The sequence below is a fragment of the Ceraceosorus guamensis genome (assembly GCF_003144195.1).
Source record: "Ceraceosorus guamensis strain MCA 4658 unplaced genomic scaffold IE81scaffold_39, whole genome shotgun sequence".
Taxonomy (NCBI): Eukaryota; Fungi; Basidiomycota; class Exobasidiomycetes; order Ceraceosorales; family Ceraceosoraceae; genus Ceraceosorus; species Ceraceosorus guamensis.
The window spans coordinates 115258-133129 of record NW_020290034.1 but is presented as its reverse complement, the minus strand read 5'-3'; the positions used below and the strand labels follow the sequence as shown (position 1 = coordinate 133129).

The following is a 17872-nucleotide window of genomic DNA, read 5'->3' as shown; positions in this document are numbered from 1 at the left end:
TGCATCACGCGCGATCGATCAATAACCAGAACAGATCATTGCGGGGAGAGGACTACATTACACGTGAGATTGAGCGACGCAGGAAGAGGGCGCGGGCTTGAGCCATTCTAATCGAAGGGTACCCGACGAACGTTGCTGGCAAATCCCGTGTTGCTGGTAGGATTGACTCCAATCTCGCGGTTGCCAGCCGATCTCATCTTCTCCTGCTCAGCAGCTGCAAAAGCGCTGGGAATAGGGATCCCGCAGCAATCTCCCCAGCCCGCAGCTTGTCCTTCTCCATTGCCTATGGCTGCATGTCCATGAGGTGCAGCTCCATCGGATACCTTGACATGAATGTGCCCGTGCTCATCTTCCTGCGCTCCTCCTCCCTCAGCACTTCTCAACGCTGCCTCGTCGTCAGCTTCATCTGCCGCTGTTCGAGGAGCAGGAAACGGTAATAGAGAGCCAAAGAAGATGTGCTGCGCGATGGGAAGCTTGAGCAGTACTTCGGCCAGGTACATCTTTTGCATCCCGCTGTTGACTTTGTACCATGTCCTGACACCCGAGATGTCATCAAGCATGGGCGAATGCCACCTGAGCGACGCAGTCTTGATCTGTGAACGGTGTTGAAGTTGGGGTCAGCACAGTGATGCGGGTGGCTCAGCTTGACGAGCGCGCTCGACACGCACGCCGTTGATGAAGCGAATGCAAGCAAGATACATGTAATCTGCCGAGAATTCTTCGACAATTTCGGCATCGTGTATAGCTTTTGGTCGCAAGTGCTTGTGATCTGCAGAGAGTTCAGGGCTGTCAGCATTTGACTCTGATGAGTTTAGACGAATCAGCGCTGCACACACCTCTCAATTGAGCACTTCCCCACAAGAAGGGCAAAAAGTGGTAGTCATCCAGACCCCAAACTCCGTGACTGCCGGCAGGCTCCAGCCAATACGTGCTCTGGATAGATCGCATCACGCCGATGTATCTCCAAAAGACTTTGAGCACGATAGCTGGCGCGTCCTTCTCGAGATCAAATACGCTGAGCTTGGTCAAGCAGTACCTATTGAGGTCGTCGAGGTACCATGCATCAGCAACGCGCAAGAGCAATCCCTTTGCAGCCCCACTCACAGCCAACATGCAAAGTTGAGCTCCATTCCGGAGCCGTAGTCTATTCTTCTAGCGTTTCCCCAAGACTCGTCGAAGTACACCTTGATCTCCTTGATAGCTTCCTGCTTCAAGCCAGGGATCCTCTCGTGCAAGGATGCGCTCCTGTCCGTGATTTTGGCGTACAAGTCTCTGAACGCTGCATTGCCAAATCTGCTCGAGGAGGATTTGTCCGCTGGTGTCTCGACGACCAGCGCTTGGATGCTATCAAGGATGCCGAGGATGGCTTGCGTGGCCTAGCGAGAGAGAGAGATCCAAGTCAATGAGCTGAATGCGCGCCATACTGCGAGGTCGAATGAAGCACTCACTGGACTTAGATGCACCTCTTGCCTCAGCTTCTTGCCGACCACAGCCTCGTTGCATACAGCGATCCAAGCCCCGAGCTGCTTGATACTGCCAGAATCTCGCCAGCGATCGAGCTGCCTTGGATTGATGATGCGCTTTTTGGGAACGACGATGGGCGCCTGCTGTGCTTCAGCTTGATCCAGCCTCAATATCTTCGGATCGAATGGGCTGAACTCGGTCGACTCTGCTGGAGCGCTATTCACCTCCGTGACCGGTAGCGAGGAGGCAGGAGACTTTGTAGCGGTGGTGTGAGAGCTTAGTGCAGAACCTTCCCCGTCGGCAGATGGCTGAACCGCAGATGGCATAGGAACGGATGTGCCTTGTAGGTTGTTTGTTCTGAATGCTGAGGCTGCGCCATCATTGTCAAAGCGCTTGGCTCGCAATTTAGATGTGAGCAGGTCGAGCTTGCTGGACGAGCTACCTAGTGGCGGCGCTGCGACGTCTGCCGAAGGCGTCATGATCAGTAAGGGCAAACGCTTACGGAAAACGTTGAGAGCGTGGCACAGGTGTTGTTCTTGAGCTGACTGGGGTGTTGGGACGGACTCTAGCCTTGGTCGAACGGTCAGGTCAGGTCAGGTCACGAGTGGGGAGTCAGAGTCCGAGTCACGGTCGCAAACATGCGAGATGAAGAGGCTTGCTGGCTGTCAGCTGCTCTGCTGTCTCGTAGGATGTCTGGCGCGTATGTATGTGCACCTCAGCAGTCACGAGTTGCGCATGCTGTGCGGTGGAGGCGCAACACGTGAGGGACGTTGCAAGCTGCAAACCCGTGACTCACGACTCAGACTGGCGATGCGCAAGCGCACGCGCACGATGGCATCCTTGATGCTGCTCAGACGCTCGTCAAGATTAAACTCTGACTCGCACCTCGCACCTCACAACAACTCGCACTCGTGACTCTACGCTTCACTTCAAGCCCCAAGGCGGAGCCAAAGCCGATGTATCCCTGGAACTTGCCCATTCGCAGTCTTCGATCAGCGAGGCCATCACGCTCCGCACTCGTACATTCATAGGGGCTCTCTCTAGGCCTGGGAAGAAGCGAATTGCTTGCCTCTCAGTCATCATTGTCAGCTTGACCGACCCCCTCACGCCTCTCGCTATTTTCGAACACTGCTCGCGAGCTCACACTTCAAAGAGGAACTGCCCTGCCTGCTGACGCTCCTATTCGCCCCTCCCAATCACGCGATGAACCGCCTCTTCGGCTCGCGTCAAGCAGCACCCAAGCCGAGCTTGGACGAGGCTATCAAATCCACGGATGCTAGAGCCGAGGGAGTGCAAGCCAAGATCCGAAACTTGGATGTGGAGCTAGCCAAGTACAGGGATCAGTTGAAACGTGCGCAAGGAGCCGGTAGGGTGAGTGTCTGCCCTCTTTACTGAGACATGTAGCCCGGAAGAGTCTTTCGGGCCCGAGTCATTGGTCAGCTATTGAGCATGGAAAGGGGAACGATGAGGCAGGCAGTACAGCACGCTGATCTCCTTTACGTTTCTGCGCACAGAACGCTATTCAGCAGCGCGCGCTTCGAGTGCTGAAGCAGAAGCGACTGTACGAAGGGCAGTACGAGCAACTGGTGCAGCAGTCTTACAACATGGCGCAAGCCGATCTCACGACAGAGAACCTGCGCAACACGATGGCCACCGTATCGGCTATGGATGCGGCGAACAAGGAAATGAGAAAGACGTATGGAAAGATTGATCTCGACAAGATCGAAAGGACGAATGACGAGATGCAGGATCTGATGGAGATGGCCAATGAGGTGCAAGAAAGTCTGGGCAGGCAATACGAAGTTCCCGACGATATCAACGAGGATGAGCTCCAGGCTGAGCTGGATGCACTGTGAGTGGCAGATGGCCCTGCGCGGATTTGAGGCGTCTGTGCCTTGCTGACCCTCGTCGTCTCTTTATCTTTCATGGCAGCGGCGACGATGTGGCTGCCGAAGCTCTCACCGAAGGCGCAACGCCCAGCTACCTCAACAATGCCGAGGGTGCCAAGGAGCTCGATGGCCTTCAAGCTCCGACCGACCAGATCGGTGAGGCGGGAAAGGTAGGGGTCTCGTTCGGAACAATCCGCCAAGTGCTTCACTCGCTGATCGAACTCGATCATTTCACTCTGCGCTTCGTCTCCTTCAGCAAGAAGCTGTTCGTGCAGTGTAGCTTGGCAATCGCTGCTCATGGCCCCGAACTTCTTCGTTGGTCAAACTCCGTTCATATGTACTTGTATCATCACCCTATCTCTCAACTATCTTCATGCCGGGCAGACGTTGCACTCGTTGGTCTTTCGTTCGAGATGCGAACAAAGTGACGACCGACACAGCGCTAGCTCGAGGGGGAACACCTCTCAAGAGCCACGAGTAGAGATGCGTGTCCAAAATCGAAGGGCCAAAGAATCGCAACTGCGAACGGTGATCCTTGGAGTGACCAAAGAGCATCACGCGTCCAGACGGACCTCATGTAGGGGTAGATCGGATCGCACGTACATAGTGCGGGGTCACTGCAATCACGTGAATGCTCATACAGGAAAGTCAACAATCTTGAATAAAATTTTGACTCTTGTTTGGCACTGAAGCCAGACTCCGACCCGTCATGCTCCGGTCAAGACTGAGAGCCTCGGCGGTGCTTCGAGCACCTATCGCTTATTGCGTGATAAGCAAACCCCTTTGATCTGGTCTGGTGTGGCGTGCCACTTGCCCAGCAACGATGACAGGCTGAGGCCCGTGCTTCCCGTTCAGACTTGACCTTAATTGCCAATCAGCTCGAGCCTTTCATCGGCTCATGAACCAGGACTGCCACCTGGAATGTGGCTGTGCAAGTCTCCCCGGTTCGAGGGAGAAAGTCTAGAGCGAGTCAAGAAGCTGACCGACTGACCGATCGATTTGTGATTCACGGTCGACTGATCTACCGGCATGGGTTCTGACGATCCGGATCGTGAAGCACCGTTCGCCAGTGTGGTGCGTGGCTTCATCGTCCAGCACTACGTGCCCTCGCCGCGCGGCAGCTGTTCTAGAGAGAATCGTGAATGGTGTGCAGCCACGCGAGAACTCCAAATCACTCATCAATGTTATATAAACCCGTCCCGCTGCTGGTCCTCAGCTAGGCGAAAGAGACACCAATGTGAATCACAATCAAGATCCACGATCCTCATCCTCCTTTGCTGCATGCCGCGCGGCTGAGATCCAGCATGACCGCACACGCGCAGCAATCGCAAGTTGTAGCGTGGTACGAGATATCAATCGGGCTTCGAACGGGGGGACAGCTCGCTCTGCTGCATGCATGCATGCTTTGTGTCTTTCTACCGACCGCGCATGGCGTGTGAATGGGTGTGTGGGTTTGGCGCAAGGTCGCAGCTTACCTCAAATGCTCCCGATACCCTAAATCTATATATACCTGTAACGCGACGCGTAACGAGATCGAGCTTGCTTGTGCCGCGCTTGGCCTCGACGAGCAAGGCAAGGTCCTACGCGTACAGGTAGGCCTGCTCTGCATGCGCACAGTCCCGGTGTGGACTGTCTCGTTCAACACTCCAATTTCTGTGCAGTACGCGGTACCTCTGCACGGCGGTCGCCAGGCCAGCACTTGCCTTAAACGGACCGCGATGCGAAGCTTAGGGGCCTTGCAATTCACGATTGCCTGCTGCCGAATCAACGGCCTTCTTGCGCACGCACGCACGGGCCGCGGTCCGGTCCGGTGCCGTGGTGTGGTGGTGATGGTGATGGTGATGAGCACAAATGTTGGGCATGCGATCCGCCTTGACGCCAAGGGAATCGTGAATGCCAGCATGCCTGAGCTCAAGTCGTGGGTAATTCAAAGAGGTGCGTGCATGCGACCCGCTCGATCCTGTGATGAGCAAGCGGCATTGGGCGTCGCATGACAATCCTTGTGATCCCTCAATCTTGAACTCGAGATCGTCTCCTGATGGGGGCCGTTCATGTTCTGACCTGGCAAAGTTGCTGTAGTCTACGCATCAGTTGAGAGCATTGTAGCTAGGCAAAATCCCTAGCTGCGATACAGCTGCTATACAGCCAGAAGGACAGGTGTCAAAAGCGCGTGCAAGCGATGGATGAGGCGCAGAGCCCTTGTCATGGCGGTCCACGTTCGTCCGATCCCACACGGTGCATTCAGATTAGTGATGATTGCAAGACACGCAGGCTGACTACTCGATCTGCGCCCGCGTTGCTGCCAAAGCAAGGCGCAGCAGAAAGGGGCGGATATCCGGTCAATGGTTTTGACTTCGACTGTGCCGACCATGTATATAGAAGAAGCATCATCAGAATCAAACGTCTGCTACGCTGCTGCAAGTGTGAGTCCGAAGCGGTCGTGTGGTACGCCTGACATCTTGGTTCATGCTGCTGTCCCGACTCATGACTGCCGTCGCTCAGATCGGAAGTATCTCATGATGAATGTGCATAATACGTGCATGACAATCGTGAATCGTGAATCATCACACATATCAGTCTGAGTCGTGAGTCACGAGATGCAAGAATCACTTCTGACTGAAGGGCATCAATTTCCTGACACCTATGGCTGAGACGGGACGCGGGCCGCCATTCACGACTTGTGATTCAGACCCGCGACGCGACACAAGAGGCTCAAAGCGCGTCCAAGCCTCCTACTTCTGTAAGCGTCTGACCGCTCCTCGGCCTGTGCACGCAACTGTCGCAGCTAGCTATAGCTGTTGACTGGCTCGGTTTCAGTAAGGCCTACTCACAATTGTAGCATCTACAGCACTCAAGACTACTAGACGTACAAATTCTGATTATTGTGTGTAGGTGCGTGCGTGCGTCCCGCCCCGCCCCTGCACCGCAATTCTGATGCTGCTGCAAGTGTGTGGTGTCGCGGAACCTCTCTGGGCGAGGCCCGCTATCATGTCGCTTATAATCACGAATTGTGCTGATGGGGTGCAGCAGCAGCCAGCTGGCCCACTTGAGGCGGGCTGATTTCCATGCATGCATGCATGACGAGAGGAGGGACGCGCGCGCTAGGCGCGGGCTGTGATCGCCCGGCAGCAGCAAGAGAGACATTCGCAGTCATCAGCAAGCATAGCATCAGAGTGATCGGCCACGAGTACGCCCCGCGGTATAGGCAGCATGCATATGCGGTGCATGTACCGCGAATCACGTCGCAGGGGAGCACGGGCGCGGGTAATTTCATCGCGATTTTGACAGCAGCTGCCGTATAGGGCGGGTAGTGCGCGCAGCCTACACACAGCAGCGTACACGTCGGGCGCAGACAGCACCTGCTGCAATCGATCTCCATGTGAATTCGCAGCGACAGGAGCAGGGACCTCGATAATTGGAGCGCATCAGCAGCAGCAGCAGCAGCAGCAGCAGCAGCAGCAGCGCAAGCGCGGAAAGAAAAGCAGTAAGTCGCAGTAGTGCGGCGGTGGAGTGCGCGCCGCGCGATCACCCATGCGGCAAAAATCCATCCATCCACCTCTATCCCACCCACCTCTTACCTACACACCTCACGCATCTGCCGCCGTCAAACCGCCTGCATTCGCCTTAGGGCTAGGCATCTGGGATTGCTGTTGCTGCCTTTGTAAGGTCTGCAAGCTCCTATCTCCCTTGTGACGACATCACGCTGAGCTTCACATCAAACATCCGAGCCTGTCATCCACCAACGCGCGCACCTTTTCCCGAACTCAACGACTTGCAGCGTAAGCGACCTTGTCATCCGAATTGCGCAAACCCAGCCTTCCTTCGCCAGCGACGACTCTGACGACTACAACAATCCCGTTGTTCCCCGCACTCTGAAGCACTCTGAAGCTCGAGATCGCCAGGCCCTCACCCTTCGCTTTCCAACCGCTCTGCGAGCAATCCGCCTTTCGGCTTTTCGTCATCCATCCATCCATCCATCCATCCATCCATCAAACCATTCTTCCGACCGTCATTCTCAAAGACCAGCTCGCCCGTTACCTTCAGCAACTCTTCAGCTTCTCGTCGAAAGATAGCTTGGCTCTGTCTCGCATCCGCCCTATCCATCCAGCCCGCATTCTCCCAACGCCCACCTTCGCGTCGAGCTTGGCCACTCGTGCCATCACTCTGCGGTCGCGCTATAGGGTATGCCGCCTGATCGACACGAAGGTCAGCGCATCGTGCCATTTGCGGGGCGACTGCCTCCGCCCGACAGCGTTTCGAGCCGCGGCATACCCTTCCCTGTGACGCATTCGATGCCACCACATCTCGCCTCAGCTCGATCCCAGCCCTCTTCAAGCCAGATGGCGATCCCGTTCAAAGACACCAAACATGAGGCTATGCACGCAGCCGAGAATAGCGCCGCGGAATCCATGCTGGGGTTAAGCAGGAGTACGGAGGATGCGGACCCGAGTCAACATGCGCAATCTCTTCCACCGCCCACGCAGAACCTCCCGAGCATCAAGCACCTTCTCGCCCTTAATCAATCCGGTAAGTTCAGGCAAAATTGTCCGTGATGACTGCGGTGGTTTTGCTTGGTGTGAAATCTTTAGCAGGTCTCCTCTTTCTCGGTGGCTTCTCGTTTTCGATGCAGACCTGCACATCGTGATGACGCCTGTGGTGTGAATACCTGCTCATCCCTTGCTGTCTTTTTCTTTGCGTTAGAGGATGTCGACTTCAGGTCCCGCTTGGATGCGCCGCAGCCTGCTTCTGCTGATCCGGCTTTCCCCGCCCCCGGCCTTTCCGATCGCGTTCGTGAAGAGAGATTTCAGCCGCAAATCGCTTCGCAGGACAAGACGTTGCCCCGCGTTGCACCGCTTTCACCTTGGCCAGACGACCGATCTGTCGTCAGGGCTCATCCACAACAGCGCTCACCTGCTCATCATGTGGTAACAATCTCAGACCCGTCGCCGATGTTTGTGACGCAAGCTCTCCCTATCGTGGACAGCCCAACCACACCTCATCGGCAAATCAGTCAAGCCGGCGATCGCTCAAGAAAACGTTTCGGAAACGATCCTTGCACGCCCGATGCCGAGGGCGGCATGACCCACGCAGGCGCCCCGTCAGGCCGTCGACGACATACTCTAGGTGCTCTGGATGAGCCCCCTGATCTTCCATCTCGTGTCTACGCAGCGCCAACGCTTGTCGCAACTCACGATGGCCCTGCTGTGCCGACCCCTCGTCGCGGTCCGTACGACACTCCCAGAGCAGTGGTCACCGCCGCTGCTACGACACACGGCGACCGAATGCCCAACCAGACAGCTTCACCCACGGCTTTCTCCAATGCGAGGCGTGCCGCTAGCGACGCTCGTGCTGAGCAGCTGCACCGTCAACGCTATGACAGCGGGTCCCGCGAGCACATAGGCTATCCTACGTCGGTTCCACAGCTTCCACATCATCTCGACAGGTCCCGCATCTCCTCGCTGGAGAGCAAGCCCTCAAGCGTACCCTTTCGCCACCATCCACAAGGCTACGGGTCGTCAAGCTCTACGTGGAGCTCTTCTCGCTCTGACGTGGTTAGTCCCTTTGGCGGTCCTAGCGGTCTGCATAGCCGAAGCTCGACACAGGAAAGCTTCGAGCTTCCCGGCATGCACGCATCGGTCGGCAAGCCGCCTCCAAACGTGTACATGGAAGGGGGCCAAGACAGGCCGCACGACGAGTTGGCCAGCAGATCCGCAGCATTACGACCTCCTGAGCCCGCCAGAGATGCTCAACGCGCTCGCCACCAAAGCATGTGGGCTCCACAAGGCTGGCCTGAAGGAACAATGGCGATGGGCGAAGATCTCCGCTCAGGCGTACCAAGACCCAGGGCTCAGACCATGACAACGTCCGGCCGTCCCATCGCACCTCTGCCCTCCTCATCGGCTCATCAACAGCACCGCCTTCCACACACGTCGGCGCACTTTGAATTCCCCGAACGCGGCGGCTGGGCGGCCCATCAAAGCATGCGCGGGCCACAAGAACATGAGTACTCACCTCACCACTCATCCGCCGATCCTCCCTTCTCCATGGATGTGGACCACCCACGCACCATCCCTCGAGGCATGCATAGAAGCTACTCACAAGACCTCCGGCACACTGCTCAGATGCAGTCACACTCTGGGCCCGGCGCCGTCGCGGTCCGTCGCCCGGACTCGTCCGGAGGCTTGTCCTCGAGCTCATCTGCAGGACGAATGCCCGCGGCTCCCGGCGGTACTATCGCGCCCGGCACTTTGAAGTACATGTGCGTGTGGTGCTTCAAGCGCTTCAGCCGTCCCTCTAGCCTACGCATCCATGAGCACTCGTGAGTTAGAGTGCACAACAAGAGGCAGACCTTACAGACTGACCAATGCCACTTTCTTTTTCTGCGCGCAGCCATACTGGCGAGAAGCCGTTTGTGTGCAAGGAAGTTGGATGTGGAAGATGCTTCAGCGTGCACTCCAATCTGCGTCGGCACCAGAAAGCTCACCATGCTGCCGGCGAGACAAATGGCGACGGTAAGGCTGGCGCTTCACAAAGACCTTCCGCCTCGCAGCACGCGCCTCCTTTCGCTGCACAACAGCAAGGCGTATACATGGCTAGGCCAGATGGGGCTCACCGGGCCCAGACCAGTGTCGAGCAACCGCCCTTCGCTCTCGCGACCCATCGAGCGCATCCACCTCTGAGTCGCTCCGCATACGAGCAGGGTTCCCGCGCGTCACTTGCCGCACAGCACTGGCCTGGCGCGACGGGCTATGGACGGCAGGTGTCTAGCCGCGAGCGCAATCTATCAGGATCTTCGGGCGAAGGCGACGAGGACTACGATCGTCAGCGATATCGTCCTTTGGGCGAGCCTTTGGCGCATTCTGCCAAGCCCACGCCATCCTTTTCGGCTCCGTTGCCCCCGGGCCGCCGTGACCATCCCAATCCCGACTCGTCGGCAGCGCCTGCCTTCTTTCCTGCAAGGATCTCTTCGCGTCCACAAGCTGCGCAAATGCAACAAACAACTCTCCAGGCTCTGTCGCCCGAGGCCGTCTCTGACGGCGAGACCGAGACAGCAGCCTCACCTGCTCCATCAGATCGCACCCTTCCGAGCAGAAGAGAATCTAGCACGGGTGCGATGCGCCACAGCTTCGCGACGCTTCTCAATGACCCTGGTCACTAGGCTTTGGTTCGTGATGAATCAAGACTGAGCGACACTCAACATTGGGTCTTGCCATCGCTTTACTCTCAGCGCGCTCGCACGCCGATCTATCTCTCATCCGCCCATGGAGCTGTACAACAACACTCGTTTTCAACGACCGATCTCTGCGGATTCTCACCAGCATTTGTACACGAGGCTCGCCGCACCACACTCTTTCGACTCGGTATCGCTACTTTTTAGCAGCAGCTCTCCGCGACCGGGGAGATGGCTGAAGATTTCCAATCTATCTGCTACCCGTCGGTCGACACGCAACTGTACAGTCTATCTCATCATAGGCACTCTCGGTACCCTTGAGGCTCGCCTTTTCTCTCTTTTCCTTCGCTTCTTGAAAACAACTAGCTTGTTCAAATCCACTTGTCCTTCTCCAGGCCACGGTTTCTGTTTGCACTCGCATGCAGGTTTGATCATTTCTACATACAGTACTATCCCATTCGCTCTCGCCGCTCCACCACCATTGCATCCTTTCGGTTTGACATTGATGATTTTTTCCCCATCTTGTTGCCAGTCAATGCGTATGCCTGTGCTTCGTTGAAGACTCCCATGCGGTAAGCTCCTAGGCTCGAGCTACCTGAGCGTCCAAAGTCTGTTGCAACTCCACAATCATCAACAGCATTCGAGAGCATGGATGAGCATCATCATCACTGCTGTGCCTCTTACTGTGAATAGCTCGTCAGAAGTCGGACATTCCACTCGGATGCGACGATCTCGGTCTTGGCGACCTTGTCCTCTTCGCGGGCAACAGCCCTTGCATTCACGCGCTTGCTCGGCATAAGCGGGGTTCAAAGGTCAGAACCAGATAGATGTCATAGCAGACAGACAGACACCGAATTTAGAGAGGGACGCAGATAGCGAAGAGGTGACACCACCGCAGGGTTCATGAAGATGAAGACCCTTCGGCGTCCCATCAGCACAGTATTGCATTTTCAATTGATCTCAGCTCTGATGGTTCGCAAGACTTGATGAAAGGCTTGATCGAAACCTGGCGCGTCGCGAGAGCCTGTATCCGCGTCTTCATCATCCTCCCTCTTGAAGAACAAAGCCTCGAGGTCTGCACGTCTCTGCGCTCGGAGGCTGCGAGAAGCGGTGGGATCGACGATGAACACGCTGATGCTACCGCCGACTCCATGCGAAGCGTCCCGCAGCGTAGCCTCGGCAGTGTCCCCAGCATGCTTGGGTGGATGATCTTGCTGCTTTTCCAATCTGTCCGAGAGTGGCGTCAGGCGAATGTCCACTCTGACATGTCTAGACGGAGCGGTGGGTCTCGACCTCTTTGCGGATTCTTGCTCGCCTGCTACACCGAGCGCGCTCTCGACTGCCAGTGCATCCGCATCCTTCTCATCTATCACTGCTTCAAGCCGCAGAGAAGTATACGAGGCCGATGCGTATCCTTCGGGGGGGTAGTAGTCCCCATCCAGATCTTCCTGTGCCGATACAGACGCGAATGCCTGCCTTCGTGACACGAATGCTTGCAAGTACGCATGCACGGCACTTAAGAAAGTCTGCAACAGGACCAAGTGATAGCGATCAGCGCAGAATTCCGTCTTCTCTCTCGCACACTCCTGCCAATCCCATGCTCACATCTATTCCTCCGCCGATCGCATTCAGAGACCCGACCAAATTCCATCCCTGCATCAGCTCGTCTTCATCTTGCGGCGGTGCGGAAGATGTCGGCAGAAACTCGTCGACCAGCTGAGCGAGAGGTATGCAGCTCGGCAGAGTGTGCCTCAACAATCTGAACGGTCCTGCTGCTGAGCTGACTTGAGCGCCAGAGCTTCGTGAAGAGCTCTCTATCGTGGATGATGTTATTCTCGCTTCGACTGGGGGAGGTGTTCGACCAAACAAGAGATAGTGTGGGCTGTGAAAGCGACCTTGAAAGCGCCAGGTTGGCCAAGGTCAGCTTTCGTCTGCGATATCACTGAAGCTTGCACCACGCCTCTTCGGCATCGACGGTTTCACGGGCACGTGGACCATTGCGGATTGCTTACTGATCAGTCGTCAAAGACTCACCATTCACAAATGCTTCCATTCTCGCTCCGATGCCGACGTGTCCACCTCCCGTCAGCGACTTGGCCCTCCTTCCAGGCGAGAGGTCGACCAAAAAGCAAGTCCAACCAAGCGTTCTGCAAAGCACCAGACTCTCTTCAGCCTGAGCAAGCTGTTCTGCCAAAGACTGTTCTTCCGGCGAGTCCTTTTTGCCAAGTGAAGAAGTAGGAATGGGCGCAGATTTGACGGATTCCAATTCCAACCTCAAAGAAGCTCTCTGTGCTTTCAACGAGGCCACTGCAGATTTTTGGCAGAGGCGAAGGTGTCAATCATGCGCGGAATTTGGCTTTAGATCGCCGAGCAAGTGCTCACGCTTCATTCGCAGCCCTTCGAGGCTGGCAGATGGACCGGAAGAGGGGCCGGCTGACGAGCTCAGCCTACTTACAGATGCGGCTGCATCGGCAAAAGGTGAGGAGCTGGGCGCTTGTGAGGGTGCGACCGAGGTCATTTCGCCTCAGATGGGGTGATGTCGAGGGGATGAGAAGGGTGGCAGTGGATTGTGCACCTCACGTGAGATGTCCTGCTCAGGTCGAGGTCACGCGGTGATTTGCAATCTTGCAATTACAGCGACTGCCGATGACACGAGTGTTGGTTAGGGCCAGACGACCAGGGCAGTCGGGAGTCTGAGTGCATGGAGCTGTTGTAGAGTGGGAGTAGGCAGCTGCAACAAGTATCGAGGTGGCTGGCGGCTGGCGGCTGCCGGGTGCACCGCCGCATGCACGCAGCACAAGCTCAATCGCGATCAACCAACACGATTCCGCGTCGTGCCGGCTCATCACGCGAAACGCGTCGCGTCGCGTGCATGGCGAAAGAGCATACCCAACGTCCGATCGCTACCTCTGCAGGAACGGGTACACAATCAATCACGAACCACGAATGACGCGATCTCCACACGAGAGCCGGACCGGGCAAAGTGTGTCGTGCCTGCTTTGCCATCAGTATCCTCTATGGACTTTTTCGGGGTCGGGGGATTGTTCCTTTGAGCACTAGAATAGCAGCTCAAGTCGGATCGACGTGAGGCGGTCCCCGCGATTAAAAAAAAAAAAGGGATCAAAAAGATGAAGAACCTTTGCGGGTCGCGGGCCTCGAAAGGCCATGGTAGCTACGAGCTGATTTCTTTCAGATGAAATGACGGAAACGCACTCGCGACCAGGCTCTAACCGTTGAGAAATGCGGACATCTCGAGTCTAAAAGCCTAAACATTTAGTTAGAGCTCTCTTACCTGACAGCTGAGGCTTTCTATAGGCTCAGCTGCACGCCAATCGAGTCGAATCGAGTCAGCTCGATGCCGCGTCTGCACGGACCGCGTGGTCGCGCGCAGCAGCCGCCTTTTCACGCAGCGGGCCCCGCTCCCTATATGTGTACTGCACACTGCACAATGCGCTATACCATGCAACAGTCGGACCTGCGAAAAGCCAGCTGACACACGCCTGTGATGCGTGCATGCATGCAGACTTGCAAATAAATTGCCTTCGCTTCGTCGTTGCTCTGCTTGCTCAGCACTCACGCAAGTCGCCGTAAGCAATGCGAACGCACTCGTCTATCCACAAGTCGTGAGTACTCGAGGTCTGATACTGACCCGCGTCAGAGCATCGACGAAGGAAGAACGAATTCGTTTCGAGTCTAGGCACTTTACGGCGAATTTTGACCCCTCGCATCCCACAGCATGCAGGGGGTTAGCGGGCACGGCAGAAGCGGGCTGCCCATCCCTCCTCCAGGCAACCCCGAGCCCATGCTTAGCACGCTCACTCAGAAAGCACGAAGCATGCGCTTCGTCTCGCGTATGTGCACGCACCGCGTTCACATTCGATCTGAATGCTGCTGCTACTGATGATCTAGGTGATCGAAGCTCGTCACGAATTGGCATGAAGGTCGCGTTCCTCATCGGCCTGATGAGTGTCTGTCTGGCCTGCTGGACCGATCTGGCGGCCATGCGCATACACATGCGGAAAGCCCCACCGCATGCAGCAGCAGCATGAAGCTTCCGAGCTCTCACCGCCGACTTCCGCAGCTCCATCCAAAATCGATGGAGGGGTTCTGATGAGGGGCTCGATCAAACGCAAACGTGGGGTGCTGGGTGGACGATGTCTGTCTGTCCGTCCGTCTTTGCCGACGATGCGCTCGCGCCTTGCTCACCTTCAGGCTCTCATCCTCGGGACGACCCTGCGTGCTGTAGACGTCAGACTTTGCTCAAGCAAGAGGTTGCTCAGTCGTCAGCAACGACGATCCACAGAGGCCCGCTGCAAGTCTCAGCCTTCACATGAACTTGGCGTACCTGGCCGAGCCGCCTCTGATCCTTGCCCCCAACACCCCTCGAGGCGTTTGTAAGGTGGTTGAGAAGTCGTAAAGATTCGTGAGACCTTGACCTTTTCCTCTTCTCCCCTCCCCCGCTGTCATGAGCATTCGGTGAATGCTTGATCGCGAGAAGGGCAAATCGGCCCGTCTCATCCGGGTGCTTGCACGGCTGGTAGGTCAACCACTTCATCCGTCCTTCCCACGACTGAAGCATGCACGAGGTGCAGGTTGCAGAAAGCGCATGGCTTGTGATGGTGGCCAAAAAAAAGCGCACCAAACGCGTGCTCGCGCCTGCTGAGCTTTTCGCGTCTGCTGCTGTTCGCACACGCACGCACGCACGCCAGAAGAAGCTGCAGAAGGAAGTGCAGACGGACTCTCAATCTTAAAAAAGCCTCTTCTGCTGGCGGGGCTGTAGGGGGGCGCTTGTGGCGGAGCGACTGCCACTTGACATGTTCTGTCGTGGAGGAGAGACCACGTAGACGCACTCCACGCCGGCCAAGAGCACCCTAGGAGCTGGAAATGGTGTCGAGGTCTCTGGAAGCCACAGATGCAGCCGTAACGCCATCCGAGCCATTCATTCACATCGATGGTCGACTGAGGAAAATGACCTATCATCCTTCGTAATCGATCGAGGTAGATGGCCTTGCAGCCAGTGAAGGGAGAGCCGTGCGTGCCACCGACGCAGGCGCCTGGTTACCATTTGTGCCGGCGACAGGCGGAAGCGCTTGTAACGTGCAAAGGTGGAGAAAGAGCGGTGACCAGTCATTGTGCTGTCGAGGCTCCAGCGGGCGGGCACACGCTGATGCCCAAAGATCGGCGAGGCCCTTGCGGCCGTACCTCAAAAGACCGGAAGCGGCAGAGGATCCCGATCGACCAAGAGGTGAGGAAATTGTGCGATCAGCAGCAGAAGAGCAAACGCACGAGCCTTACAGGTGATGGTCGTCTAGCCAGCCGACTTGCTTGCGACCGCAGCGCCACCTCGCCACCTCGCTCGCTCGCTCGCTCGCTCGCTCACTCCGTCTTGCTATGCTTGGCTCGTACGCCTTGCGGCTCTTCGCAACGCCGTGGCGACATTTTCCCTCTGCAAGTAAGGCGCTTGGGAAGTGAGTTGAAGCACATCACGATTCAGATTCATGCTCAGTTAAACTTATGTCGCGCGCGTTTGGACGAGGTCACGAAAGCTTTATTCTAGGCTCACACGGGCGCACGCCCTCGGCGCAACTCCACAACCGAACTCGCACGACTGCACTACTGCCGCTCTGAAGCCCGTTTGGTCCAACGATGATGGGCAGCGGGGCTCTCTCCTAGAGAGAACAGCTGGAGGAGCTGCTGCTGATGAGTTGCAAATGCGCTAGCTGCAGCACGCGCGAAAGAGCTAGCGACATCTTTAGCCCGCCGATTGGAGCGCGAAGTGCTGCTGATTTGTACCGCACAGCCTCCAGCAGCAGCAGCGCATAGAGTACGCGTACAGTAGCGTACCGCGCATGGGAAACTTTCATTCCGCGCCTGCGCGTTCCCGGTCCAACACTCGCAACTCGCAACTCACAACTTTAGGACTTCTCTGATCGTGCCACCGTACCACCGCGCCACGCACCCACGTTCACAACACGAGAAGCGTGAATGGCGGCGGATCGTGCTGCAAGGAAGATCAGCGAGAGAAGCGCGCACGCCTTCAGCGAGTAGGGGTCATGCAATGGCTCGGGTAATGGCATCTAGGCATCCACAGAAGGGGGTTGGTTGGTTGGTTTGGGGGGTCGCAACACAGAGCAGATGCTCTTTGATCTGTTCATGCTCGTATCTTGCAGTCACACAGTCACGAGTGCACAGGCCGCATGGGCGTGCTCGGCTCCCTTCATTTGCCGCTGCGTCATACAGCCGTCCCCGAGCCACACACAGTCGTGAGTTGCGATTGCTTTGCTGCAAGGCAGCCACAGAGTGAGTGAGTAGTGTCATGCTGCTGGTACAGTATGCCCATCCCTAGCTGGAGCGGCCAAAGCGATGTGGGATGCACCTTCGTGGAGCTGGGGCTGAGACCGGACATTGACTGCTGCTGCCTCTATCCCTCCGATGCGCCAAAAGCGCATAACAAGCGCTATTGGCGCGATTGCCGTCTCATCTCGGCATATCCTGCCGGCGATCCGTCCACTATAGCTGCACAGTAGTGATGTGAGTACAGCGGGGTCATGCCTGGTGCTGACTCTAAGGAGACCTGTCCGAGCACATATATAGGGAGGGGACCATGTCCTTCATCAATGGTTGATCCTCCTGAAACCTGACTCTAACCCCCCTCTTTCGTCTTCGGCAAAGCTTTACATTGCTCCCTCCATCCCGATCGCGCGTGACACCTCGCGCAGCAGCCACACTCGAGCTGCTCTTTGTTTCCCCACTCAATTCGCCTTCGCCAAGCCTGTAGAAACGGCACGGCGCTCATTCGTCTGCGCCATCTACTCAAAGTGGGTACCTCGCGGAGGAGAGAGCGTCGATTCAGCGATGCCGCTCGTTCGGCATCAAGCTTACCCACGTTTGTCCACCTCCATTTCTATCAGCCCCACCAGCGGTCGGAAATTGAGCAAGTCAAGACTTGTACGCTGCGCAAATCAACGAACCGCCATTCAAGATTGAGCCAACGCAACTGGACGTTCCTGCACCGCCTCGCGAAAGCATTGACTTATTTAATACCTTGTTCGCAAAGGACTCGTTCCGTTCAGCATTCTGCAAGCCCCTCCTCACTTTGGTGGCGATCTACTGGACACCTTTACCCTAGCGATCTCATCCCCTCCATCACGTGGATCTCAACATGAAGCTCGCTCTCACCGCCCTTTTGGCCCTAGTGCCAGCTCTTGCAGCGGGTGCGCCATGGCTCCACGACGTCACCGACCCGCTCTCCTCGAGGGCCATGTACGAACAATTGGCAGCCGCTCCGGCCATGAAGCGCTCCGGTGATGACTTTTCCTCTGCAAAGTACACCCACATCGTTGTTGGC

The 17872-nt window shown here is 56.6% G+C and overlaps 7 protein-coding genes across 7 annotated transcripts; 5 read left to right on the top strand and 2 right to left on the bottom strand.

Annotated features, from left to right (window-relative positions):
- Window positions 1-24: 24 nt before the first annotated feature.
- Window positions 25-2120, bottom strand: IE81DRAFT_324309 (PTPA-domain-containing protein). The gene is made up of 5 exons (XM_025514201.1): window positions 1449-2120; window positions 1105-1376; window positions 837-1036; window positions 669-769; window positions 25-593 (listed from the first exon to the last, which is right to left on the bottom strand). Exons 1-5 carry the CDS (start codon window positions 1941-1943, stop codon window positions 108-110), a joined length of 1554 nt encoding a protein of 517 aa, XP_025368844.1. The 5' UTR covers window positions 1944-2120; the 3' UTR covers window positions 25-107.
- A 199-nt stretch (window positions 2121-2319) lies between these two features.
- On the top strand, window positions 2320-3999 carry IE81DRAFT_324308 (hypothetical protein). The gene is made up of 4 exons (XM_025514200.1): window positions 2320-2835; window positions 2979-3316; window positions 3397-3523; window positions 3610-3999. The coding sequence occupies exons 1-4, from the start codon at window positions 2668-2670 to the stop codon at window positions 3631-3633; spliced, it is 657 nt and encodes a 218-aa protein (XP_025368843.1). The 5' UTR covers window positions 2320-2667; the 3' UTR covers window positions 3634-3999.
- Window positions 4000-9562: 5563 nt separating this feature from the next.
- On the top strand, window positions 9563-9831 carry IE81DRAFT_291481 (hypothetical protein; the record flags this gene model as incomplete). The annotated part of the gene is made up of 2 exons (XM_025511903.1): window positions 9563-9672; window positions 9744-9831. Coding segments are annotated over 2 exons (198 nt in total), but the record flags the coding sequence as incomplete, so codon positions are not given.
- Window positions 9832-10519: 688 nt separating this feature from the next.
- IE81DRAFT_160273 (hypothetical protein) lies at window positions 10520-11279 on the top strand. Its single transcript, XM_025510531.1, has one exon. It carries the CDS (start codon window positions 10616-10618, stop codon window positions 11081-11083), a length of 468 nt encoding a protein of 155 aa, XP_025368841.1. The 5' UTR covers window positions 10520-10615; the 3' UTR covers window positions 11084-11279.
- A 94-nt stretch (window positions 11280-11373) lies between these two features.
- IE81DRAFT_367287 (hypothetical protein) lies at window positions 11374-13335 on the bottom strand. The gene is made up of 4 exons (XM_025517069.1): window positions 12907-13335; window positions 12559-12831; window positions 12130-12419; window positions 11374-12050 (listed from the first exon to the last, which is right to left on the bottom strand). The coding sequence occupies exons 1-4, from the start codon at window positions 13040-13042 to the stop codon at window positions 11475-11477; spliced, it is 1275 nt and encodes a 424-aa protein (XP_025368840.1). The 5' UTR covers window positions 13043-13335; the 3' UTR covers window positions 11374-11474.
- A 1889-nt stretch (window positions 13336-15224) lies between these two features.
- Window positions 15225-16137, top strand: IE81DRAFT_160177 (hypothetical protein). The gene is made up of 2 exons (XM_025510529.1): window positions 15225-15992; window positions 16071-16137. The coding sequence occupies exons 1-2, from the start codon at window positions 15527-15529 to the stop codon at window positions 16079-16081; spliced, it is 477 nt and encodes a 158-aa protein (XP_025368839.1). The 5' UTR covers window positions 15225-15526; the 3' UTR covers window positions 16082-16137.
- A 348-nt stretch (window positions 16138-16485) lies between these two features.
- On the top strand, window positions 16486-17120 carry IE81DRAFT_160170 (hypothetical protein). Its single transcript, XM_025510528.1, has 2 exons — window positions 16486-16824; window positions 16969-17120. The coding sequence occupies exons 1-2, from the start codon at window positions 16583-16585 to the stop codon at window positions 16973-16975; spliced, it is 249 nt and encodes an 82-aa protein (XP_025368838.1). The 5' UTR covers window positions 16486-16582; the 3' UTR covers window positions 16976-17120.
- The last annotated feature ends 752 nt before the right edge of the window (window positions 17121-17872 follow it).